Source organism: Argopecten irradians, chromosome 3 (assembly GCF_041381155.1).
Source record: "Argopecten irradians isolate NY chromosome 3, Ai_NY, whole genome shotgun sequence".
Lineage (NCBI taxonomy): Eukaryota > Metazoa > Mollusca > Bivalvia > Pectinida > Pectinidae > Argopecten > Argopecten irradians.
Window position 1 is genome coordinate 34,033,760 of NC_091136.1, and position 27,403 is coordinate 34,061,162.

Sequence of the window (27,403 nt, forward strand, 5' to 3'; positions counted from 1 at the left end):
TGCATATCTGCATTGTAAACTCCAATCCGCATTATTGTGTTCATGCTACACATATTAAGGAATAAAAAGAATATTTAACCAAAAACCAGATGTATGATGGCACATTCCTGCCATCACTAATTATTTAGCGAGATAACCATGTAATTTACAGCAAATAATATTTTTGATATGTCCGTGTTCGAACGGTATCAATCTCTCTATGACTAAACTGATTCTTTAGCTAGGTGCTTTTAATATTTATACACAATAGTACTCCCTGTTTATCTATAGATAATCGTGATGAAGACAGGTGTATACTGATTTTATGATGCGTTAACTTCTTGCTATATTTGTAAATGATTTATAAACTAAGGAACTGTAGGCTTAGGCTCTTCAGGTCCGTAGCTCAAACAAAGGGAAGTAACTCCAACATATCAGAATTGCTGTTTGATTTGAGTGATTTCCCTTGAATAAATTACAATATTATTTTTTAAACTCTCAATATAAGTTAAATATTTATCTCATAAACTAATAATAATATTTTATATTTTCATGTGTACCTTTTTCAAGAAAATTTATAATCAAATAAGGGCTAACCATATCAATAATGACTTACTGTAATTTAATGTAAATAAAAAGGCCAGGAAGAGACAGTAAAATAAATATAGATATACCATTTGAACTATTTGCGGTTGCTAGATTTTCTGCGAGCAATTAGAAAATTCTAAGTCCAATTTCTGACTGGCAGGTACGAACCCAAGGGGTGAGTTACACCTGCCACTAACATTCAAAAAGGAAATAAATCAGAAGATCGGTCATGTAGTTTTTGACTTGTCCAACTCGCATATTTATTCATTAAACCTTTTCTCTTCTATCTCTAAATCATATTCCACATTTTTCATGTTTCAGATTCGTTTACAATTAAAGTGAGAAACCAACGGATATGAGTTGCTGTATATGGGATAATGATCAAACTCTATAAAATACGAAGAAATCAAACTTTGGTATTGGTTCAAAATGCAAATATACTCAACACTGAAGAACTTCAAAGCAAACACTGACTTAAAATTGTAGACCAATAATCAAACTTATCTTTAAAGATGCAGTAACAGTTAATTAAACAGGTTACTTTATTTTGATGTACTTAGTAATACTCACACTCCGACATGGCATGAACACGTTTTTGAATATCTCAAAATATACAGCACATATATATGATGTATGTTCTAGTGATCTGATGGGTTTTCTCTTGAATCTGTGTCCTGTTTCCACTACCAGAACATAGCATTATTGATATTAAGGATATCAAAGAAACCTTAAACCAGCGACTTCTAAATCTGTATTTGCATTAGGTCGAAGTTTTTACTTATGTTACTTCTATTTTAAGCAACCAAAACGTGATAGTTTAATGATCGCTTTCTCAGTATTAAAAGAATTTTTATAACCAAACCAAATGACAGTATACCACATACGACACGCATTTTATACTTGAAAACTACAGAATGGAAACTTGTCTATAAAGACCACAAAAGGGACAACGAAAAATGGTCTGTATACACAGGTCAAATTGTGTTGACATTGCCAATTTGTGACCCTGCGAATATTGTCTTATTATGTAGGGGGTCTTTATACAGAGGTGGTCGCTAAAGCAGATTTTATATAAAAACGAAAGTACTTACAGAGTACTGCCAGTCCAAGAAGCGCCATATTTTCTTACCATTCACAGCACTGAACACCAAGACATGTTACTTTGTGGACGGGTATAGACTTAGATAACATGTAAAGGCTTGGCTCACTGGTCCACATACTTATCTATATATAATCCAGGAGGAACATGTCACGCGCCATCAATTAAGTCCACGTGATGTACCCGGATCAATTATCATCTATACCTGTTTCACAGATTCATTTAATGCCTTGCGGGCAGACGGAATATATGTGCTAGAAATTAGAAGATCTGTTAAAGAGATGTGAACGACACGAGTTGAATTTAAAGCCCCTGTAAACATTTAAATCGGGTCTGTGACTAATTATAAGTCGAACACTGTTTGCGAATTTTTTTTCAGTAATGTAGGATGAGTTGAAGATATTAACTGATAAATGTCTCTCCATACATATCATAAAAGATGAATGTTTGACTTGGTCACCAAAACTGTACAGCCAAGGATCATACCACAAAGTCGCTTTATGCAAAACCCCGTTGTGACCTTGAATTAGTGTCAAGGTTATTTTATGAAACTACCTATTTCTCATAAATACTACAACGAAACATCTAAGTTATTTAGAAGAGATCGATAGAAAAGAGTTGAGGACACGTCTCGTATCACATTATCACTCAAAGTCGGAAAAGGTTATTCCTGGATCTTTAATGATAAAAGAAACAATATTCTCACATTTGAAGAAGAAAATAAAAAATGAGAACGGGAACGAGAAGAAGAAATAACAAGAAGAAGAAAGAAGAACGTGTGATCTAAGTTCGTATATCACTCCAGTTCTGGCCTTCCGTAACATCTGAACGATTTGTTGCATTATCAGCTTTCTTGTATACCCTGGTGGTTTATTATTAGACCTTAACATGCAATGAATATGAGTTATGATATTGGTAGAAATGAGGACACTCATGTATACTATTAAATAGGAGATAAAATTGAAATATTTATTTCCCATGGGCATTGACCTGACGGATCGTTACAGTTATGTTTTGTCCTCATTTACTGATTTATTTTCAGAAGATTCTTTTTATACTTTGTAAGTCGTTCACAATATTTCCATGACGTGATGAGTTTCCATATCATCTGCCCACACATTCATTAAATTGATGATTTACATACATAGTGCTGTGATGTTTCCTATACTACATACTTCTGTAATAGCCAAACCAGAAACGGACACTTAGCAAGCAACGACTTCTCCTTAAGGCCTAGTCCATTGGGATTCTGTGAACAATTGACTATTCTGTATCGCCTCGTTGGTATATATAAGAGAAATATGGTCAATTTTTGAAACTAAATCATAGTTGTAACACGGTTATATGGCTATAGTGTAATAGGGTTTAGTTGTAAAGTGTGTGTCACAACAAAGATGTGAGGGTAAATTACTCACTCCGGACAATTGCACTCTTGGAACATACATTTGTACATGTAGGGACCTGGCACAAAATCGTCATATTATAAATATCACAATCAATGTATTTCAACCCCAAATTAATCATGAGTATACAATTTATAAATGTAGAGCGAAATCGGACATTTCGAAAAAAAAAAAATATCGCAATACGCAGGAACTCATAGAGGGACAATTTTCCCCCCTAATTTTATCAATTCTGTGTATTTTTCATTTTTATTTTTATTTTTTTTTTCAAATTCGAAGCGGTTGTACACTAGAAATTAAGGATATTGATAATTAGTGTGGATATACTTCCGAGCCTGATCACTATACGAAACGTAAAGCTATATATGCAAACTTACGTTCGATGTAGTGTACAGCGGAATTAATGCACAGAAAAAAGTTACCGATTAAAACTTTGTGATTAGGTACATTGTACGATAAATCACAAACGTCAAATTACATGTACATGTACATCACATAGATAAAGAAATCCGTTTACACGGATTCTTGCGTACGATTTCAATTACAAAACAATTCATACTTGTAATATTCAAGAGAGTATACTAACTACAAAAATTACACTTAAAATATTAGTAAAAAAAAAAAAATATATGTGCTCGTTGAGTTTCGAACCTGTCTGCTTTGTTCGACGGCATGTGCTTTAGAATTGCACATGAGTTACTCCCCCTAGGCCTGTTAAATGTTTATAGAGTGCGCTCCGAGCTGTGGAAACGTGGAATTCCCCTTCTCGTGGCGGGAGCGCCAGGGCACCTGTCGTCAAATGTCAACGATGTGTAATCTTCGATCGATGTTGACGATAGTTGTTGTTGCTGTCATCGCCTTTGTCATGCAGTACTATGGCGTTGTAATATCACTGAAAAAGGGTAAATATTTAATTGCATTCAAGTAAATTGCAGTTACAGCACACAGATTGATACACTGACAGTGTCACATGTCCGTTTACCTGTCAATCAGCACACGTGGGTTTGTTTCAAACCGATATGACAGCTGTAAGATAACACGTCTGCTATGACGATAGCAGTAAGGTTTCTATCGATTATAAATACTGGTCTTACTAGTTCAGCTTCACATCATTTTGATTTTGTGATTTACAAGGGAAATGCACCATAAATGTAGAGAGACACATTTTAATTCTCTCTTTCTCTCTCTCTCTCTCTCTCTCTCTCTCTCTCTCTCTCTTTATATATATATATATATATATATGATAAATTCAAAGAAAAATACTTACGGATGAAATCTATAAGAAATAAAAACATAAAAACAATAACGACTGACTAATGAGCGCTTTCGCCCCATTCAAGGGAGCTCTTCACAGTCTGAAGTGGCGAAAGCGCTCACTAGTCAGTCGTTATTGTTTTTTATTTCTTATATAATATATATATATATATAATTATATACATATAGCATAAAAGTCTGGTCATACATACAAGATGATCTTACATGTTTTGTTAATAGTTGGAAGAACTTGGGTATTGCTTCATAAAACAGATATATATTAATGCCAATGACCTGATTTGTCTGTCATTATTGTAGTATTTGACAGTAGATATTGCCAGTGGCCTGACCAGCCGGGGGATCTAAGTGGGAAACCTTATTTTGATTTGGCAGTGGGAATCCTCTCGTCAAGGGATCACTTTGAGGCTCGAGCTACTATCAGAGAAACCTGGCTGAAGGAACTCAATGGAAATGAAAGGTATAGGGGAACTGGAAGTGTGATAAAGTAACGAAAGTGATAAGTCCTCTATCTTTTGATTTAATTTTTACTCAACCCAATGTCGAAAATTTGCTCCTCTTCAGGGTTATACAGTTGTATAGCATTCGCCATGCATGTACCTGTTCTTATACCATATCAGTAAATTTTCTTAACCAGCTAAATTGAATTGTTAAATTTTAACTATTTAACAGGGGTCACAGCTGGTTTGTGGTCTGTGACACTGTTATAGATATATATTTGACCTATTTCACAGAGGTCATGGCTGGTTTGTGGTCGGTGACACTGACTGTGACCTTCATCCTGAAGCTAGAGAAGACCAGTACTGCTGTAGAGAATGGTTGGTAACTGAACCAGGTGGGTGGAATTTTGTATGTCAATTTCTGAATACCCCTGCTACATCTAGATTAAAACTGATATGATTTGAGTGAATATATGCTGCCATGATATGTTTGGACAATGTAATAATATGCATGGTACATAATACTGAGGGGCCATTGAGAAAAATGAGTTAATTAAAGAACTGCAGTTATGGACTATTATCAGGGGATTCAGAGCTGTTGGTTGATCACACCTGAGACAACTACAGTTTGATTCTTGGTCAGGACTGGAACTCCAAAGGAATTGAATATGTAATGTACCTTAACTGTTAAATTCTTCTACTAGATAGTAATATATCTAGCATTCTACAGTCAAACCTGCTGTAACAACTGCCTGTAGGATGGGAGTTTTAACGACCGTTTATGCCTATCAAAGACTGAAATCATGAGTTTGGTCGCGAACGCCATGTGCTCAAAAAAATCACTGGTAAAGTGTGATTTTTAAGCCATAACTCTGATGAAATGGTAGGCAAAATAAAACGTGCTGATTTATTTATTGTGTTCCATTATTCATTGTCCGTATTTAGCATTGTGTTATTACTAAGAAATGGCCTGTACTTAAAGGGACAATTCAGTGAGGCTAATTCGTTACATAACCACGAAGCAAAATATGATATGAATGTATTATTCCACAATCCTTATGAAACATACGACAAGAAATAGTGACCAATTCCACAACATTGTTAAGTATTTTAATTAATATCATTGAAATTCCAAATCGTTGATCAATACGATTAAGCAGGTACAACATGTACGCTGTACCCTAGCCCTATAGTCAAAGTCATGCACGTGAAACAAAAGCAATACATAACCACTGAGGAGTTGATGAAATTATTTTTAGACAATAACATGCATCTAATAATGTTAACACAACTGTAAGAGCGTTTTGAGTTCTAGACAAAAAAATCTTTACAACATAGGCAAGGGTCAGGGTTCGGCATACAAGGCTATTTGTAATGGCCATTGAACAGTTCACATACATTTGACTACAGTGGGCTTTTCTGACATATCACAGTTAAACTAACTAATCTAATTTCCATTAGAACTGGTTTGTATCCAAAATATGTGCAAGTTTCGATGTACTCTTGATCTTAGATCAAATTGTCTCTTTAACCTATTTCAAATAAGGTCTGTATATTTACGTTCGATTTCTTTATGATTAGAGTCAGTCAGATTATTGCCCATTATGTTACCCGGGTATTTTCCATGTGTTTATCAATAAAACACGGACCCATAACTTGGTAGAAATGCTACTGAAAGTTAACATGTGTACCTGCATTGTGATTTTGATAGTTTTGAAGCTATATATTGTGAGAAAACGCCTCCGAATCGATCTTTCATTTCCCAAGATTAATACATCAAAACTGGTTACACGGCAACATTACATATGACTTGCCAGCGAGAATGTGTTGTAGAAATATTACACACATACATTGTCTGAAATCAATCTTGCACAGATAATTCCAAGCCATGTCAAGTCAGTAATTAGGTAATGATTATGTTCATAACTGAACAAATCTACGTTACTATGTATCAAAACAAGTGGATTTTGTTATGATCGAAACTTCTGATTGCATTTGAAAACCCTATCCACACATTATAAAATAAAACGAACTCAAATTACGGAAATATATTGACACATATTAGTTCTTAAATAATGCATGGTAATAAATATATAAATATCCAATAGCAGGTCTGTTTTGCATTGATATATAAATTCTGTTGTATATATACTGGCTAGCTTGTTGGGAATTTTCAATTGCAAAAAGAATAGTTTTTGGAAAAAGTTACCCATTTCTGAACATAGATATTGTTAAACAGTTAACTGTTTCATTTTATCAATTTAAAAGATGAAGACCATCACAACAGCTTCAGAGTAGTTTGTTTTTAAGTTAAACAATGAGGGAAGGGAAGACAGTTTCAGATTTGGGAATTTTTCATTGTAATTCGAAAAAAAACAATAGGGTTTGGCATTGCGAATGGGGTTGTTTACTGACCCCAGTTATATAAGGAGAGAAATCACTGGTAACCTATCTATAGTGACTATTTTTCTGTCTCCCCTTCAGTGGTCGTTATAGACAGATTTGACTGTATTATAATTGCACTTCACTTATATTGTTCTATCAGAATTTTGCGGATATGAGGTACTGTGCGTAGGGTGGTGGTTTTACTCTGGGAATTCAGATTTTCTCTACCACCAAAACCTGACACATAATTCTTATAGTGGTCTGTATGACATCAAATGAAATACAAACAAAACTAAACAAGCTAAAAAAATGAACTCTTTGAATTTTCCAGTAAAAAAGGAAGATATCCAGGTTGTAACAACAGAAAAGGTAACTGTTTCTGGACAAAGAAAACCTAGCCAGGTGTTACACTTCAAGGTGAGTCATGTCCTATCTGCTATTTCTATTTTACTATTTACATTGTCTTGTTCATCATGTTTGAGGGAATGTTTCAATGAGGTAGCATTATAAAAAGTGGCCCTTCAGGTAGGGTGTTAGAATTGTACCTGCTGCCCCTATTGCATGATCGTAAAAGGCGACTAAATTTAGGATCTTATCTTTTCTCTTCTTCCTAACTGACTTTATCTTTCCTAATGCCTCCCTTGGCATCGCCTCACTTTTGGCCTTGAGTTGAGCGTTCGCCCCTGTGAGGAAGGCTCTGGGTTCTGTCCCCTGGCCGAGACACACCAAAGTCTATAAAAGTGGTAGTTTCTGCTCCTGCTTAGCGCTCAGCATACAGGGAGTGGGACGACTGGTTCGCCCATTGTCAGTATAATGTGACCGGGTGGGGTGTGTTGCTTGGTCTTCGGCGGCATGCTTCAGTGATATAGCACTATAAAAAGGGCAATAGTTCCACTATACAAGAAGACACAACACGAATATACCGCAGTCTCCCAAAACACGCACCTCGCACAACATACACTCAACACTACGCATACATGGGAGGCCGTCCTTACATGACCATAGCTGTTAATAGGACGTTAATAAATCAAACAAACAAACAAACAAAATTATAAAAAAGGGCAAGAGTTCCACAACAAACATTATTACAACAAAAATATATTACAGCATCTCAAGACATTACCTAGCTGTCATTTACACATGACTGCTGGTCGGAATTAAACAAAATTTGACTGGTAACATCCTTATGGAGTACTGACTGAAAATTGTACAAATGGTTGGGCTGACCTCATAAGGGCCTGAGGAGCCGGGCCAAAAGGGGTCAATATGGCTATTTCAATATAAAAGAGTTTTTCTTTGCAACTAAGCATGGGATAGCACTCTTTATGCAATGGTAGGGTGGGGATTCAAAATTGTACAAATGATGGGGCTGACCCCGCTGAGGCCTGAGAGACGGTGTCAAAAGGGTCAATTGGACTATTTCCATATAAAAGACTTCTTATCTGAAACTAAGAATTGGATATCACTCATATTGCATTGCATGGTAACGTCCAAGGGGACGGGATGTAAAATTGTACAAATTCTGGAGCTGAACCCCTGGGGGCCGAGGGGCGTGGCCAAAAGGTCATAAACTATTTTCATATAAATGACTTATTCTCTGAAATTAATCTTTGGATAGCACTCATATTGCATTGGTAACATCCTTATGGGGTGGGGATTCAAAATTGTACAAATGATGGGGCTAACCCCCAGGGGGTCTGAGGGGCAGTGCCAAAAGGATCAATTTGGCCATTTTTATATTATAATAAACAAAGTACATCTCCTCTGAAAGTAAGCATTAGATTTCACACGTAATGCATTGTTAACATCCTTATGAGGCGGGGATTTAAAATTGTACAAAGTGTGGGGTTGACACTCGGGAGCCTGAGGGGGTGCATTTCATCGCCAAAAGTGTCGATTTGGCTATTTCCATTAAAATAACTTCTTCTCAAAATATAAACATTGGATAGGACTCATATTGCAATGGTAGCATCCTTATGAAGTGGGATTCAAAATCGTCAAATGGTAGTGGGGCCATTTTTCAAGTGTGCTATTTCAAATGGTAAGAGTTTCTTATGATAATTACTAAATCAACCAGCTAGATGAGCGATACAGGCCCTCTGGGCCACTTGTATATAAATGACCGTAGTTGTTTTTAAATAGGATGGTAAGCCCAATCAACCAACCAGTCGCATTAAAGAATTAGCAATTAATATATATAGAAACAATATCGCTGGTAAGTATATAGAGGATAGTCCTTGTTTCTTGATACATACCAGTTATATTTCATCGAATGAGGTGGAAACTTTGATATTTTTCATGAGTGCGAAGCACAAGTGAAAAATATTAATGTTACCACCTCATGAGATGAATTATTACTGGTATTCATCATGAAACAAGGAACATTCTATTTAATACATTTGTTTTCTTGCTTCAATTTACAGAAGACCATTACTACTAGTTACGCCAAAGGTAATTCCCCCATTGTATTTTAGAGTTATTTATTTCAATTATCATGTCATATTTTTGGTAGCATATCATATTTCTACACAAAGATATGATGTCATTTTTGTTCACAAACTAATGCCGTAACAATTAAAATGATATTTTCACTGTCAATGCTGCATTATGATTGGGCAAAAGCGACTGAAAATATCAAAAGTGATAATATCACTTATATTTTCACCATAAAACCTTATATTTCACTGCGAAAAGTGTAATAGAAATGACTATTTAATACCACAAAAAAGATATTAAATAGATTTTTAATTGGACACCCATTACATCAGGAATCTACACATTTCTAGAGTTACCTCCCTTTTGTCAGGTTTGTTGATAGAGTGGATGTTAGATGCATAGCACAAGGATAGGGGAATGAAATAGAGGAAGGAGTAAAAAGAAAAGGTAGATGGATGGAAATATACAATGAAGAAGAAAATATGGAGAAAGGGAATTATATAAAGAGATGTGAAGAGAGGGTTTGGGATCTGTTAATATTGAATAAAGTGAAGCAGAGGTGGTGGTGGGAAGGAGGCATGGATGAATATAGAAACACTGACCAGCAGTCAGTACCTGGAAACTGCCCTTTTTTGGATTTGAACTTGCAACTTCATACATGAAGGTCTTGTGGTAATATTGGAACATCTTAAACACTAAGCCACCGAAGGATATTGGGTGAGGTGAAGGGAGGGAATTGATAGAGATTGGAGTGGAGAGGGTATGTTGTATAGATAGATATTGGGTGAGGTGAAGGGAGGGATTGATAGAGGTTGGAGTGGAGAGGGTATGTTGTATATATAGATATTGGGTGAGGTGAAGGGAGCGATTGATAGAGGTTGGAGTGGAGAGGGTATGTTGTATATATAGATATTGGGTGAGGTGAACGGAGGGATTGATAGAGGTTGGAGTGGAGAGGGTATGTTGTATATATAGATATTGGGTGAGGTGAAGGGAGGGATTGATAGAGGTTGGAGTGGAGAGGGTATGTTGTATATATATATAGATATTGGGTGAGGTGAAGGGAGGGATTGATAGAGGTTGGAGTGGAGAGGGTATGTTGTATATATAGATATTAGGTGAGGTGCAGGGAGGGATTGATAGAGGTTGGAGTGGAGAGGGTATGTTGTATATATGGATATTGGGTGAGGTGAATGGAGGGATTAATAGAGGGTGGAGTGGAGAGGGTATGTTGTATATATAGATATTGGGTGAGGTGAAGGGAGGGATTGATAGAGGTTGGAGTGGAGAGGGTATGTTGTATATATAGATATTGGTAGAGGTGCAGGGAGGATTGATAAGGTTGGAGTGGAGAGGGTATGTTTATATATATAGATATATGGTGAGGTGAAGGGAGGATTGATAGAGGATTGGAGTGGAGAGGGTATGTTGTATATATATAGTATTTGTGGTGGTGAAGGAGGGATTGATAGAGGGTGGAAAGGAAGAGTATGTTGTATATATAGATATTGGGTGATGTGAAGGGAGGGATTGATAGAGGTTGGAGTGAGAGAGGGTGTGTTGTATATATAGATATTGGTGAGGTGAAGGGAGGGATTGATAGAGGTTGGAGTGGAGAGGGTATGTTGTATATATATAGATATTGGGTGAGGTGAAGGGAGGGATTGATAGAGGTTGGAGTGGAGAGGGTATGTTGTATATATAGATATTAGGTGAGGTGCAGGGATGTATTGATAAAGGTTGGAGTGGAGAGGGTATGTTGTATATATAGATATTGGGTGAGGTGAACGGAGGGATTGATAGAGGTTTGGAGTGGAGAGGGTATGTTGTATATATAGATATTAGGTGAGGTGCAGGGAGGGATTGATAGAGGTTGGAGTGGAGAGGGTATGTTGTATATATAGATATTGGGTGAGGTGAAGGGAGGGATTGATAGAGGTTGGAGTGGAGAGGGTATGTTGTATATATAGATATTTGGTGAGGTGAAGGGAGGGATTGATAGAGGTTGGAGTGGAGAGGGTATGTTGTATATATATATATATAGATATTGGGTGAGGTGAAGGGAGGGATTGATAGAGGTTGGAGTGGAGAGGGTATGTTGTATATATAGATATTAGGTGAGGTGCAGGGATGTATTGATAAAGGTTGGAGGTTGGAGTGGAGAGGGTATGTTGTTGTATATATAGATATTGGGTGAGGTGAAGGGAGGGATTGATAGAGGTTGGAGTGGAGAGGGTATGTTGTATATATATAGATATTGGGTGAGGTGAAGGGAGGGATTGATAGAGGTTGGAGTGGAGAGGGTATGTTGTATATATAGATATTAGGTGAGGTGCAGGGATGTATTGATAAAGGTTGGAGTGGAGAGGGTATGTTGTATATATAGATATTGGGTGAGGTGAAGGGAGGGATTGATAGAGGTTGGAGTGGAGAGGGTATGTTGTATATATAGATATTGGGTGAGGTGAAGGGAGGGATTGATAGAGGTTGGAGTGGAGAGGGTATGTTGTATATATAGATATTAGGTGAGGTGCAGGGATGTATTGATAAAGGTTGGAGTGGAGAGGGTATGTTGTATATATATATAGATATATGTTGAGGTGAAGGGAAGGATTGATACAGATTGGAGTGGAGAGGGTATGTTGTATATATAGATATTGGGTGAGGTGAATGGAGGGATTGATAGAGGGTGGAAAGGAAAGAGTATGTTGTATATATAGATATTGGGTGATGTGAAGGGAGGGATTGATAGAGGTTGGAGTGGAGAGGGTGTGTTGTATATATAGATATTTGGTGTGAGTGAAGGGAGGGATTGATAGAGGTTGTTGGAGTGGAGAGGGTATGTTGTATATATATATATATTGGGTGAGTTGAATGGAGCGATTGATAGAGGTTGGAGTGGAGAGTGTATGTTGTATATATAGATATTGGGTGAGGTGAACGGAGGGATTGATAGAGGTTGGAGTGGAGAGGGTATGTTGTATATATATATAGATATTGGGTGAGGTGAAGGGAGGGATTGATAGAGGTTGGAGTGGAGAGGGTATGTTGTATATATATATAGATATTGGGTGAGGTGAAGGGAGGGATTGATAGAGGTTGGAGTGGAGAGGGTATGTTGTGTATATATAGATATTAGGTGAGGTGAAGGGAGGGATTGATAGAGGTTGGAGTGGAGAGGGTATGTTGTATATATAGATATTGGGTGAGGTGAAGGGAGGGATTGATAGAGGTTGGAGTGGAGAGGGTATGTTGTATATATAGATATTGGGTGAGGTGAAGGGAGGGATTGATAGAGGTTGGAGTGGAGAGGGTATGTTGTATATATAGATATTGGGTGAGGTGAAGGGAGGGATTGATAGAGGTTGGAGTGGAGAGGGTATGTTGTATATATAGATATATATTGAGTGAGGTGAAGGGAGGGATTGATAGAGGTTGGAGTGGAGAGGGTATGTTGTATATATAGATATTGGGTGAGGTGAAGGGAGGGATTGATAGAGGTTGGAGTGGAGAGGGTATGTTGTATATATAGATATTGGGTGAGGTGAAGGGAGGGATTGATAGAGGTTGGAGTGGAGAGGGTATGTTGTATATATATATAGATATTGGGTGAGGTGAAGGGAGTAATTAATAGAAGTTGGAATGGAGAAGAGAATTTAAAGTTTAGGGTACAATAATTAAGCTCGAGCTTTCTTTCAGGTGATGCATCCTGTGGTAATTAGTCGAATAGGACTGTTAGAGGCAGCCATGGTTAACACTTCGGCCATCCAGGTGTCTCTGATGAATCGTTCTACAGATGTAAGTATACTAGTGAAGGTGACAATGTTGATTGTATATTATTATGATATCAGGTTTAGTACACACCGTGTTAAGTACACACTGTGTTAAGTACTTACTGTGTTAAGTACACACTGTGTTAAGTACAACATGTTTAGTACACACTGTGTTACATACACACCGTGTTAAGTGCACACTGTGTTAAGTACACACCTTGTTAAGTACACACCATGTTTAGTACACACCGTGTTTAGTACACACCATTGTTTAGTACACACCATGTTAAGTACACACTGTGTTTAGTACACATTGTGCTTAGTGCACATTGATTGTTACAACTACCACTAATGAGATAATTAAGTGAAATGTTGTGCATCCACTATATGGTACGTGCGTTTTTGGCTCATTAAAAGGTCCAAGCTAGATCTGCATTCTTTCAATTAATCCCCCCCCCCTTCAAAAAAGGTATAAGTTAAATCCTAACTAAGTATCACATTCATCGGAAAAATAAGAGATGCCACTCCTTAAGTATCACATTGTTATAGACATCGTTTTAAGGTCCATGAGTAAAGAAACATGATGTAAATATAAAGCCTGTGTAGTGAGCTCTGGATTAGTAGCAGAGCCCACTGGGCTAAGACATAGTGAACTGACGTGTATACTTGTGAACTGGACACTAATTGAACTATGCATTGGGTAAGGTTATAGTGACCTCTGTAATGTTTCCCTTGTGAAATATATATTGCACAAGGTAAGGTTGTACCAATATCTGTAATATTTTGTTAGTACACTGTGCATAAGGTACGGTAACAATGACCCTTTGACGTTTTCCTAACAAATTGTATATATCAAGTGAGCTCGGTATAGGTGAGCTAGGGTGGTGACCTTTATCAATAGTTGGATTAATAGTGAGCTTAGACACTATGTTCTGTATAAACAAGGCTACTTCTCTAACAAAATACCTGACAGTGTTAATGAAAAGTTTTTGTCCTCACAAGACTTCCCCCTGTCTGTCCTTTTGTTAACGGCAGACACAGGATGTCGTTTGTGTAGATGTTGGTACAGCTTTACCCAGCCTACAGGAACTGGTTCATTCTTACACAACACCACACCCCCGGCTCCAGCAAGGCAGAGAAATGATGGTCAGGGCGATGTTTGTGATAATGATGTCATTCCCTTCCTCTTCTCTCTGGGGTGTAGTGTAATTGTAACTCAGTATTTATATGCAGCTAATCCATCATACGTTGTCAGCATTATTATTTCTCTTACTTCTGTCTCTTTATAGGCCAAGTGTTAATTGAAGACATAAGTACTTCTGTAATTAAGTTAAAATACATTAAAACTTTAGCTCCTTTTTATTTCAGTGGTAATTATTTTTGGTTGTTAAATGTTACTGCCACTTTTACTGATTTAGATTTTAATCAGATCCGATGTCATCGGTAAATCTTTCCTGGTTATGTATATAACTCTGACATAAGCAGGGAATATTTGAGGTGTGCTACATTATATAACTAATGCTCTGGGTTATATGGACTAAATTGAAGGGGTTTGGCATTCTATCGAGTCACCAACCTCACATGTGCATGGTCATAACTTTCTAGCATTTGCCCCCACATGGGATTAAACTCAGACCTCAGGGAAGGAGGGCTACAGGTAATATGTCAGCATATCTCAACCACTCAGCCAACGCAGCCAAATAGACAGTTCAAAAGAAAATTCAATTTGTAATGAAATCTGCAGTACAATATACTGTACTGTGATAAATAGGCAAAAATACTTTTCAATTTAGCTGGAAAAGATTTTATACACAAATATATTTCACTGTCAGATACCGTTTGGGGATTGTCTGTTCTTTCAAGAAAGATATTGATACTTATAAGTAAGGTAGCATTAGTGCCTATATAACTTGGCTTGTTGATTAAGATTGGAATTCCTTAGACAGACATTACAACTCTACATTTATCAATAAAACACCATTGGGTGTCATGATCTGTAGGGATGTCGGTTTGATGAATGCCAAGTAATCCTCTGTAACATAGTATGGACGATGATCCCCAACCATTTCTATACTTATATACCAATACTTATGGCTCCATCTAAAGCCAAGAAAATTACGTTTTTGATTGGTATGTAATAGGAAAAAAGAATTGGAATGACATGTTTTTTTTGTTGTGAGAGTAATCATGGCTTTACCAGAGTGTTGATCAAGTGTTAGTGACTGCATGGGTCCATTCCAGCTGTCATTATGTAATCTCACTCACATCTGGCCTTGGAGCTCAAATAGGACTATTTATTTGGTTTTTGCAGGAATGTTTTTTTTCTGTACTGCCCCAGTATTCATCTATCATGACATCTAGGCGAAAATTCACAAAAACAAAGCAGAAAGGATAGATTTTCATCATATTTGTTTTGTCTCAAACATGTTGTGTTTGTAGCAGTTGCCAGTTTCTACAACCTAATTATGTGAGTGTCTTTTAATGAGCTGTGTATATATATATATAGTCTCCAAAAGTTTAGACTGTAGCCATTGCAACTGTTATGTAACATTAAAAGGTTTCTGAACGACATCAATTTATCAATTTTAAAATCCTTCTTTATCTCCACCTTAGGACTATATAATTCAAGTGAATCTTTTCTGAAATGACCCTTAATGGCTATCACCAGGTATTGTTATGTTTGGGTTAGTTTGAAATCCAAGATGGTAACCAGAAGTACCATCTAACTTTTTACACTCATGATCTTTGTCTTCCTGTCAAGTTCCTTGCTACCTGTAAGATAATTAGATCAAACATACCTGTTAACATATCGAGTCACTTAAAGATGGTGTACAGTACCTTTTTAAATAGGTCATTTTAGTCATATTTTAAGTCGGATGATTATTTTTTGCAAGCATTCAAAGGACAAGATCTATATGTAATAATCATTGATTCTTCACATGGTTTTCTGTTTTACACCTTAAACTTTACTGGTAGTTTATAGTTGCTATCATAGGTATACATTGCATGTATAAGACATATAAAAATCACATTTAAGTTTATCTATCTTGCTGATGAGGTATATGTCAATTGGAGACCTTACTACACAAAACGCTTTATTGTCCTGCAGGGCGTGTTAACTACAGCCACCTTCAGTAGGATCGATCCTGGAATCCCTAAGGGCCAGTTCTTGTTCCAACCAGTGCAGGCTGTCAGGCTACCCAAAGTGAGTACAGCTGCATGTTGTGTTATATAGTCAACCTCTTAACAGACCTCCTGAAACTTTAAGTGTCATCTGGCTCAGTAATTCTGTGGAGAATGTCGCAGTCAGTTTAAGGATTTATCATTTATAAGAAAGGTCCTGAATTTCAGAGTTATTATTGTTCGAGGACACTTTATTTTACAATCACTAAGTCCTCTGCCCCATTATCATTGTGCTCAAATAAACTTTTCATATCTTTGATGGGTTTGATGGAGTTAATGAGTTCAAATATCATTTGTTAAGAGAGTATTTGTCATCATGAGTTGACTATATAATAGCCCTATATATATGTAATAGGGTTTCCTTTTAAAACATCACCAGTGTTGAAGATCACTTTTATATGAAACTACCTTTATTCAAGCCAACCTGATTTATTCAAGACATGTTTTTATCTAATTTGACAATTAAAAGCACTGTATTTGGGACATGTGTGTTTGAGACATATCCTTCATTACCACAGATCATATTCGCCAAGGGGGAGTATCAAACTGAATATACCCTTGGCTAGTGAAGTTGACCACAGGTTTTGATTTGACAAACTCTGAACATTTTTAGGTGGTCTGTATAACAGGTTTGCACTATGAATTTATCAGAACTTGATCATCGTCACCACTCTATTTTATTATGTCTTTGAGATATTTTTCTTTCAGTCCCATGGAAGTGATGATGAGACATGTAGCATATGTTCTAACAATTTACTTGATACCTAAATTAGATTTCTCTGTTGGAGATGATAAAGTTTGTGGGTATAAGATTAGACTGCTGGACTGTCTCCAGTAGAATTATCAGCCCTAATTTAAATACAGCAGTCTGGATGTTTGGTTTTGACTGAGTTATCTCCCATGGCAGTCAAAAGATAAACACCCATCTTTATTACCTGGAGGATAAATTATGTAACAGCCTTATCTTGTCTGAGTTAATTGCTTAGATAATATAAACAGAATTATGTTTGTTAATATTTTTGTTACAGACATGCATTTCCTATATTCGCTTTTTCTCGGAGCTCTTTGAGATATCAATCATTTTGACTAAAAGTTTTATGTGGATTGATTGGCAATGAGAATAAAGATCTGGATAACATTTGTAAGCAAGGTTATAATCCCTTTACAGTTAACTTATAGATTAAATAGTGCTCCAATAGCTTACAGAACCTTTAACCTCTTAACCAAATCATTATAGACTTCTGTATCAGCATGTCATGTTAATTAATTTAAGTCTAATGCAATTTATAAATTGAGATTCTGCATTTGTATGTTCCTGAACTGTTTAGGGCTCATGAAAGATTCAGTGCAGTATTATTTAATATCATGAAAATTTGTTACTGAGTTTAATTGGTCTAAAAAGGGGAGGATAATCAGATTACGGTGGAATTATTTCAGTGACTTAATAATTAAATTATTTTAAAGCTTTCCAGTCAGATCCCAGGATATAACAACTTGTAAATTATGTTATGCAATTCTGGTATATCATGTTCTGAATGCATAACTTAATTTTTACTGTAGGATTGCCTTTCATAATATTTAATGTTCAACTCAAAAACATTGGATTTTCAAAAATATGTATCTTATATTTCTTTTTCTGAATTCTTAGCATTACTGTAAGTATCATTTTACAATTCTTACAAAAAATATTGTGAAAAAAATGTTTAAGTTTTGATAAGCTCTTAGTATTCAGTATACAAATGTCATTGTTTATTTAAGATTACATCAAATGAAATAAAATATCAACTTATTGATTCTAAAAGTTTTTAAATAAAAAAAATGTAAGATAAGATGATTATATTATAGAAAATGTTGTTAAAAAATGACAACATCAATAGATGGCACTATGTTGATTGTTCCATGTATATTACCCAGTGGGCACACAACATCCAGAGGACGTTTTTATTAGGTCCGATCGCAACGTTGCATTTAGGTTGCAAAAAAGGTTGCAAATGAAAGTTTGGGGAACGTTTTTTGACAACGTCCGCCGAATGTTTTCATATAATGTTTTCACAACATTTGTATGTTACGTTGTTTATTTTCATTATTCTAGTATTTTGAAGTACAATAACAACAAAATATAGTGTTTATATAATATTTTAATGTCTTCTGCTCATCCTGCATGAAATAGGTGCAACAACTTCCACCTAGACTGTTTGTGTAGGAGCCATTTCACGTACTTCCGTGTATAAGCATTCTCATCTGTAAAAGAAAACAGAATAAAACATTAAACATCTATATAATGATTTAGACGATATATTTTTCATGTGCCGGTACATTATTACATAAATAAAAACACAAATAGGATACAGGCACATCAGGGAATTTGTATAAGTTAATGTATATGTGTATACATACTCAAAATACTGACTACACATATAGATAAAATAACTTACCGCGATATAATATAATAAACACATTCTTTTAAAAACAAGTTTGTATACGAATCAACAAAGACTTACCTTGAAATATCTGTCGATATCTGGAAGTTATATATCCTGTTTGGATGCTGTCGAGGCTAAGAAATGTTATCGGTGTGAAGCACGTGTGTACACAAAGTTTGAACGAACAAAGAACCGGAAGTAAAAATAACTGCGCACCAAACAAATCTTTACGAGTTTCCACTCCTAGTTTCTGTAGTGTGCGGGGAAAATATGTAAAATGTCATATAAATAAAATCACAATTCATTGGTATAAAAAGACGCTTTATTCTTATGATTTTAATTTTTTGTTTTAAAAAGTTAATACCGATCCCTAGCGGATAAACTTTAAAATGAAAGGGAGGTTACACAACTTTTTTATCATAACTCGGTAGTTTACATATTTAACGTAATAATCGGTATGTAAACTTGGTATTTATAATTATACTTTTTGTTTTGTTTTCATCTATTCAATTAATACCTATAGTATCTGTAATTAAAAAATAAAACTATTTAAAAGTACAAAAAAATGATTAATTATTTTTTTATTAGTTAATAATTATTGAAAAAAATATAAGGCCTACTTGTATGTATCATTATTTGAATAGATTCATTCGCTTCCTTTAAAAGTTGTTTCCAACAATAATACTTTTTGAAATATATTAAATTATTGTCAAAGTTTTTTTCCTAACCATATAAAAACATTATCAGGACGTCAAGTGCTAATGTCATGAGGACGTTTGGAGAAAAACGTTCTCACAACATTGTCAGAATGTCCCCGACGTCGCAACCTAAATAAAATGTTGCCAAAATGTTGTCCGGACGTTATGTGCCCACTGGGTAATGCCTTGATTATAGTGTGGATGATACTGCATTGATCGATCATGACTCATGTCCTGTCGTGCTAGATTTAACAGATCGTATTGTCAATCACAAGATCAACATTTTATAGGTCTACAATGACATTATAGCTGGTTATAGTTATCTGTTCACTGATTTGCTTTCTACAGGTGAATGAGGTATTGTACTACCATTGAAGTTGTCTTTTGATAAGAGTTACCTCCCATGTTTTATCGGTAACAGTATGAGTTAGCTCCCATGTCTAAGTAGGTAATGGAATTTTATTGATATAAATATATGTTTAGTGATTTATCATTTTCTAAAATAAAATATTTGAGAATATATAATAAATAATTTATATCTAATGACTTATATATATGGATAGTTATATCAAATAGTAATTGTTTTATAAGAAGTCGTTTTAGTGAACAGCCTTTCACCATGCACATAATTTGTAATATAGTATGAGAATTACCAATTGAACATTACTCTGGTTTCTCTTCAAACCACGCATAAATCTTTCGCCTTTTACTAAAGATTTCCGTGGAGAGGAACATTCAATGAGTCTATAGACTATTTTTTAAACCCTGTTCATTCAGGGTAACAAATACCAAAATAAAAAAAAATCCTCTAGCCGTCCTCAAGGGAATCCATGCCACTAACACTGGCCTCCAGAAGAAATTCAGGAGAGGGACAGTTTATCATCAGCACAGGGTAAAAGACGTTTTGTTCATATATCTATTGAAAGCTATAGTTGATATAGAGGTTACACAACGAGCAGCTATTGGATATTGAATTTATTTCACTCGAGTGAATTATTTTTTAAAAGTTACAAAAGACACGAGCTTTAGCGAGTGTCTTTTGTAACTTTTAAAACATAATTCACGAGAGGGAAATTAATTCAATATCCAATAGTTGCGAGTGGTGTGACCTGTTTCTACCACAATGTTTTTCGTGACAATAGGCCCACGTTTTTTTTACTAGAGTTCCGTATGCAAATTAGGCGTAGTGATATAACCTGTATGATACAGAAACTAATTAATATGCAAAACATTCAATTTCGTAATTATTTTTTATTACTTTAATAATTGATAGTACACAAATATTTCTATAAAATAATGATAATTAAATGTATTTGATATCCGAAACCCAGTCATTTCGTTCTCTTTAAATCATATTGACCGGGGACTATATGCGCGCAAATTTAACAGTTGTGTGGCCTCGGCATGTGACGTAATTTTCCCGCGCGGAATGTTCAACCCACTCTAGTCCGTGTCACTGTCGGAGTAAAGCACCCTTGGCCTTTGGCGTTTCCTACAAGTACACACGGACTTGTTTTTGATGTTTATTGTGAAAGATCCACCATTAATGGGTCCCGAAAACAATGACGGGAGCGTGTTTGGTAATGGTGGTCTGTTTGATACGTTTTGAAGTTGAACATCACCGTTTGATGACACTAGTGATGATGGCCGGGGGCCGGATGATGGATTGTTTGCTGGCTGACCGATCTGCTCTGAGTGCGCGTTCGACAATGTTCTTGAGATCGTCCTATGTTGGTTTGAGTTTATTGTCGAATAATTGTTAATACTCTGGATGTTCTTGTGTCCGGAAATCTGAAAGGATAAAAAAAAAAATGCAAAAATATGCAAGTGATTCGTAAAAAAGTTACAGTAGCCCTACTGTACCGAAATATTTGTGATGGGATGTATTTTCTTAAATAAAGGTAAGTCTGCATTAAAAACACACATTTTGTTATTATTTAACATACAAGAATATATTTATTAATACCTGCATAATCTGATTGGGAGGCAACCCGTTATCATTCAACTTCTGTACAAGATACTTTCTTGCGCTATGGTTCGTGAGGCGCTTTCCATTTCCCCCTGTTTTGCTCGTCAAGCCTAAAACATTTTTATTGCAAATATTGAAAAATCCTGTATCACGGGTCATAATTCAGTAATCATTTAGTATTAAAGTGCAAATAACCAGGACAATCGACCTTGACCTGTTGTGTGAAATTTTGAAATGCAACATGACATCGTGTACTGTTTCAGTACACACTGTAATACATTGTATAGCCTGTGTACAATCTGAAAGGGGCGGGGCTTAGTTTTTGTTATTTTGTTGACAGCAGCTGTTTATTATAATGGAAGTTTAGGATGAATTCATAAAATAGTACCTGCATTTTCTGCCATTGTAGTCATGAATCTTCCCAGTTTATTTACGCCGACAGGCTGGCACTTAAACCACCTGCTAGATTTGTCCATATTTGTATTAGTGGCGATATAATAGGAAGTGGCGACAGGGCAGCGTGATGGGGTTTTAGGGGTAGCCCAGGCGCGCGGGGGGGGGGGGGGGGCCCTTACATTCTTAGGATTTGATCCAGGCCTTGTTTTAGTTTGCCGTTCACGAAATTCAATGTACTCATTATTCTCTGAATCTTTACATAGCTTAATATCCCCCCCAACACATATCCCTGTGTTCAGTAACACCTCGCATGCCAAAATGCACAGTATTTAGAAACCAAACTGTTCTTAACAAACTGTCAGGGTTGTGTGAACCAAGTTGACCTACGTCATACAATTTATCTATGTCTTTGTCTGAAACAGCATCAGCCCTCCCTTCTAAATTGCCCTTTCCCTCTCGTTTTAGCTTTTTTTGTTTAGATTTGATAACCTCCATTACCTTAGAAAACTCTACACTTGTTAGTTGTTTGCCGTAATCTTTCGATTTCAAATACCGATCAATGCTACATGCCATGTTTCTAATGGTAGCAGGTTCATATTCCTTTCCATGATTGTTTCTAACATTCATAAAAAAGATACAAAGTAACTTGTTCAGCTGAACTGGCGGAATTGATTCTAATGGCCTGTTTTCCTTGAGAACACTCTGAAAAAAATCTCGTACTTTTTTCATATCTAAATCATTTTTTTCTTAGTGTTTTTGTTGACCTCTGAAGCAATGAATCTGTCAACATCAAAATCTTCTAATGAATCTATGTCTGACAAATATAGATCATGGGGCTTATCAACTGGGGGTGTTAATGTACTCTGAATGGTTTCCGATATCGTGACAGATCTAACGTTAGTTTGCGATATTGTAACGTCGCGACCCGGGCATGACGGTATGACGTCGAACCGATACCGGGCTTCAGTTGCTATTTTGCCTGAATCAAACTGAATTTCAAATCGGTCGAAACCATAATTAGTGTCTGCCTTTGAAATAGCCTTGATTACTCCCCTTTCCCCGTCACATAGCTTCACTCTGTCGCCAATATTGACCAAATCTTCGTCCATCGCAGCCATGATGTTGACGTTGAAAGCAGACGACGTAAACATTGATCACGTGGGGTAGAAAAAGTAGTACCGGTCAAAGGTCATTTTCTCCACCAATCAAAACGCCGGAAGGTTATATTCCACTAGTGGAATATCAATATATATAATCAACGGTGTGTACATATAACCAATGGCCTGAGAGTTGAATAAATCGACACATTGTGGTAGAAATAAACATATTTTATTTGCCTTTTTATGATATTTAACAAAAAGGATTGGGCACAAGTTCTTTCAACATATGGATAAGCCCTCTCCAAACATACATACAGAATATACAAATTAAAGGCTAGTTGTTGCTAAGTACTGAGATATACATAAAGATAGCTGTTTAAATAAATTTAAAGGGACAATTCACTCAGGCTAATAATTTTACATAGCCAAGAAGCAAAATATGGCATAAATGTATTGTTTTACATTTAAAACAAATGAACTACATAACCATTGTGGAGGTGATAAAATGATTTTTTAGGCAAGACAATTAACCTAATAAGATAAACACACTACTGTCAGAGCGATTTGAGCTGTTCTAGACAAAAGTAGCATTACTCTACTAGCAAGGGACAGGTTTTGGCATACAAGATGTTCGACAACAATGTGTAATGGCCGACAGCGAGGGAGTTTGAATATTTCACATGCATTTCACCACCATGGGCTTTTCTGGCATATCACAATAAAACCGACTGGTCTAATATACATTAGAACTGGGTTTTTTCCGATATATGTACAAATTTTAATGTTCTCTTAGACTGAATTGTCCCTTTAAATAACAAACTGTGATTGTATAAGCTATAGTTATAGAATGGATATTTAGACAGTTTATCATCTGCACAGGTTTAAGGGAGATTTGTTGATATATTTATTGTAAGTTATAGTTCGAAAGGATATTTCTGTCTAAATTTGTCATTATGGGGGACATACTTTTTTGCTTAATGGTTTAGAAATACAAAGCAAAGAAATTAGCTGAAAATTCCAGTATTCTTTTGTGGCTACAAAGTTATTAAACATGTGTATAGTATAATGCCTAGCTGTATTGAATATGTGGCCCAGAGGTAATCTTAACCATGTAGACAAATATATCCATGTATATACGGATATATCCAAGGTTAGTTTTAGGAAGGAAAAAAAATTGTCAATAAAAGTTTACTCATTATAATATCAGCATCACAGATTTTATATCATGCAGCGTCAATAGAAAGAACTTCAGTAAGTTCAAATCATCCAGCACATTACAAGATTCTAACAAAGTTAAATGGCTGTGTTGATTGGCAGTATAAATGAGATATTGTACTCTCTGTCTCAGTGGGTTGTTTGCTTGCTGACAGACACTAGGATTTTCAAGATAATGTGGCTCCAGCATTTTATCTGGACAAAAAGGATATCTTGTAATGTAAATAACTTTCAAAATAACAAATGCTTTTATATCTAAAGAATGATGAATCTGTGTCAGAAAATTACACTATACAAAAGATGATGAAGTAGCTGTTTATTTCAGCCGTGTGATTTTGTATTAGCGGCGCCTCTGGGGATAATAATGAAAGTTGATCAGAAACAGATTAAATCGTGTTGGAGTTCTTAATCACAAGAGATGGATGATAGTTTGTTTTCATACTGGAGACAGATAACGATGACAATAACATGTACACATCCTTATGGCTCCAGTTGAGTTCATTCGATAGATCCCTTCATCATTTTTTTCGATAATCACATTGTTTACTGAGAGTATCCAGGTCTTATGTAATAGGTGAGTGTTAGTGACAAACACATTAAATTCTGTTATTACATCTTGATATGTTTACACACTTAAGATTGGCTGTTTCTTAACAGCCAATTTCATTACTGCTCACTGCATGTCTTTCGACAGTAGAATTAATTATGTCTATGGAATCATCATAATCAAAACAGGTTAGAAACACCCATTTACAATTCAAGCATATTCAAAGAAATAATGAAAATTAAAAAAAAAAATTTTTTGTTGATTCTTACTCTGCAATAATTTTGTGAAATATGTTACATGTGACTAGTCCAAATATTCTCCTATTAGGTGCCTCTTATTTTTTCAATTTGGGCACTTAGTGGGTCAAAAATGGTAATGTGGTCATGTAGATAGTTATATTAATTAAGGAACATGAATTGTGATTAGTGTGGGAAGGGAGGTAACTGCTAAGGGTGGCTATAGTTATCTTAAAACATACTGTTGTATGATTGCACCATGCAACAAAAACAGTGTGCACACATTGTGCATACATCAATCGCACATCATGCCCACATTAGTGTGATCCGTATCACACACCAAACATTGTGGAATGTTGTGTATAGACGTAATATTACAAAACCACTTATGCAGAAAAGAAAGATATTGAATTTTTTGTCTTATTGAAATAAACAATTTGTAGAAGTATCAAGCTTTAGGTACAAAGTACAAATAGATATCATAAAGCTTGTGTTTTCTGCAAATCAAAGATAAATGTGTACACAAAACATTCATCGGATCAGCATGTTGAGATCTCAGTAGCAAACAAATTTCTTTAATGGTTGGTTTATTGTACAGGCATATACATAATCAAATCATATCCGAATGGCTAGCTTTCCTGGTATTCCTATGGATATATCAGCATGGAAAGATGATATTATTCTGTGTCCCCCTGGTATTTCATAATGGAGAGAAAGCTATCTTGAGTTTAATGACGTTATTCAGATTTCAAATTGGTGGATTTGAACGGTATAGATTGAGGTACCTTTGTTTCTGTGTATTTATAAATTAAATTTTCAAATATCTTTTCCTTCCGCATAAAAAACAAATTGGTCAATTCTACTGTTTGGTTTGAACTTTCTCTAGTTGAAGAGGTTTAGGCCATAGCATGGCTTCCAAAGAGGCAGAAAACAGGAACCATTAATAGAGAAATTGTATTAGTTAAAACCCTTGATGAAGGAATAAAAGATTTGGAACATACACTTATTCTTATCCTTAGGCACTAAGTTGTATGGTTGACATATAAAAAATGAAATAAAACTTGTAACCTTCTAAACCTACCAATCATGCAACAGCAGATGATTAAGTAATAAATGCTCTTCTAACTGACCAATCACCAACAGAAAAGAAAACATTACTTGATTAACCAACCAATCAGCAAAAGAAATGTATAATGCTTTCCAAACTGACCAATCAGCAACAGATGTAGAAAGCTTCACATTTTCTACTGACAAACCACACATAGCATTCCATTTTGTTTGATATCCTGGTACAGTCAAACCTGTGTATAAAGGATACCCAGTGACAAGGCTAAAGTGTCCTTTATAGAGAGGTGTCCTTTATATAGAGGTCAGTGTTTTGACGAGTTATGTCCCCTGAGCGGTTCAACCTAAACAATCTTTCCATACACAAATATATGTATTTGTATCATTTTCTTTTCATTTGGCTCATTTTGGAATAAATGAATAGTAACATAATTATTATTTAAAGGAATATGTACAGTATATTTATATTTTTCATTTCAATCAATCAGAAAAAATGAATCTGAAACAATTATTTAATATATTGTATATACAATGTATACATGTATCTGTGTTTTTCTTATTCACTTTCAGCTACATACTGCATATGAAATAAAAAAAAAAACCAAGGTTATTCAGGACAAATAATTTATCAACATCTTCAGGTAAATAAAACAACTCTTTCGTATTAATTGATTAAAACACACAATTGCACATTATCACAGTTTCTATACAGTCTCTCTTCAGATTAACCTGTTATCAATTTCTGTAAAACTACCTAATAACGTCTACACGTTGCTCTAAGGACAGAGCCTTTCGTGAAGGTTTTGAACAAGCCATATTATTGTTTGTGTTTGTAAAATTCCAAATAAAAAGTGGCACAAAATCAGAAAATCGATGTTTGGGCTCATTCGAAAATTTCTGTTTGGGGTTGACAATAGCTTGGAAGATTCCATCTTTTTGCCACCCATTGGTCTGTACATGTAATTGTTCTAAAAACATTGTTAATGAGCCGAGTAAAGTGTCCACACTGTCTTGAATCTCTGTTATTTCAGACAAAACAAATGTAAACACATATAGTTGTGAACTGGCTGACATCAAAAAGTCGCTATACAAACAATGGTTCACACCCAACAAGTCCCGAAGGTGAATTCCAACACAGATATAATGCAAACCCCAGAGTGTTACGAAAGGCGACGTAAGGGAAATAAATGTAATTG

General features: G+C 35.5%; 2 protein-coding genes and 1 non-coding gene across 3 annotated transcripts in view; 2 read left to right on the forward strand and 1 right to left on the reverse strand.

Moving 5' to 3' along the window:
* The first annotated feature begins 3,528 nt into the window (after positions 1-3,528).
* The window catches only part of LOC138319642 (UDP-GalNAc:beta-1,3-N-acetylgalactosaminyltransferase 2-like), a 247,000-nt gene continuing 223,125 nt past the window's right edge, over positions 3,529-27,403 (forward strand). The window contains exons 1-6 of the mRNA XM_069262791.1: positions 3,529-3,971; positions 4,642-4,801; positions 5,076-5,176; positions 7,498-7,583; positions 13,302-13,400; positions 16,485-16,580. Of these exons, the coding sequence (XP_069118892.1) occupies positions 3,788-3,971; positions 4,642-4,801; positions 5,076-5,176; positions 7,498-7,583; positions 13,302-13,400; positions 16,485-16,580 (726 nt within the window). The 5' untranslated portion in view covers positions 3,529-3,787. The remainder of the gene's footprint in view (positions 3,972-4,641; positions 4,802-5,075; positions 5,177-7,497; positions 7,584-13,301; positions 13,401-16,484; positions 16,581-27,403) is intronic.
* Positions 20,343-20,459, forward strand: LOC138320213 (U5 spliceosomal RNA). The gene has a single exon (XR_011208127.1). It is a non-coding gene; the product is annotated as a U5 spliceosomal RNA (small nuclear RNA).
* On the reverse strand, positions 20,749-22,187 carry LOC138318328 (uncharacterized). Its single transcript, XM_069260601.1, has 3 exons — positions 22,037-22,187; positions 21,646-21,758; positions 20,749-21,470 (listed from the first exon to the last, which is right to left on the reverse strand). The coding sequence occupies exons 1-3, from the start codon at positions 22,122-22,124 to the stop codon at positions 21,123-21,125; spliced, it is 549 nt and encodes a 182-aa protein (XP_069116702.1). The 5' UTR covers positions 22,125-22,187; the 3' UTR covers positions 20,749-21,122.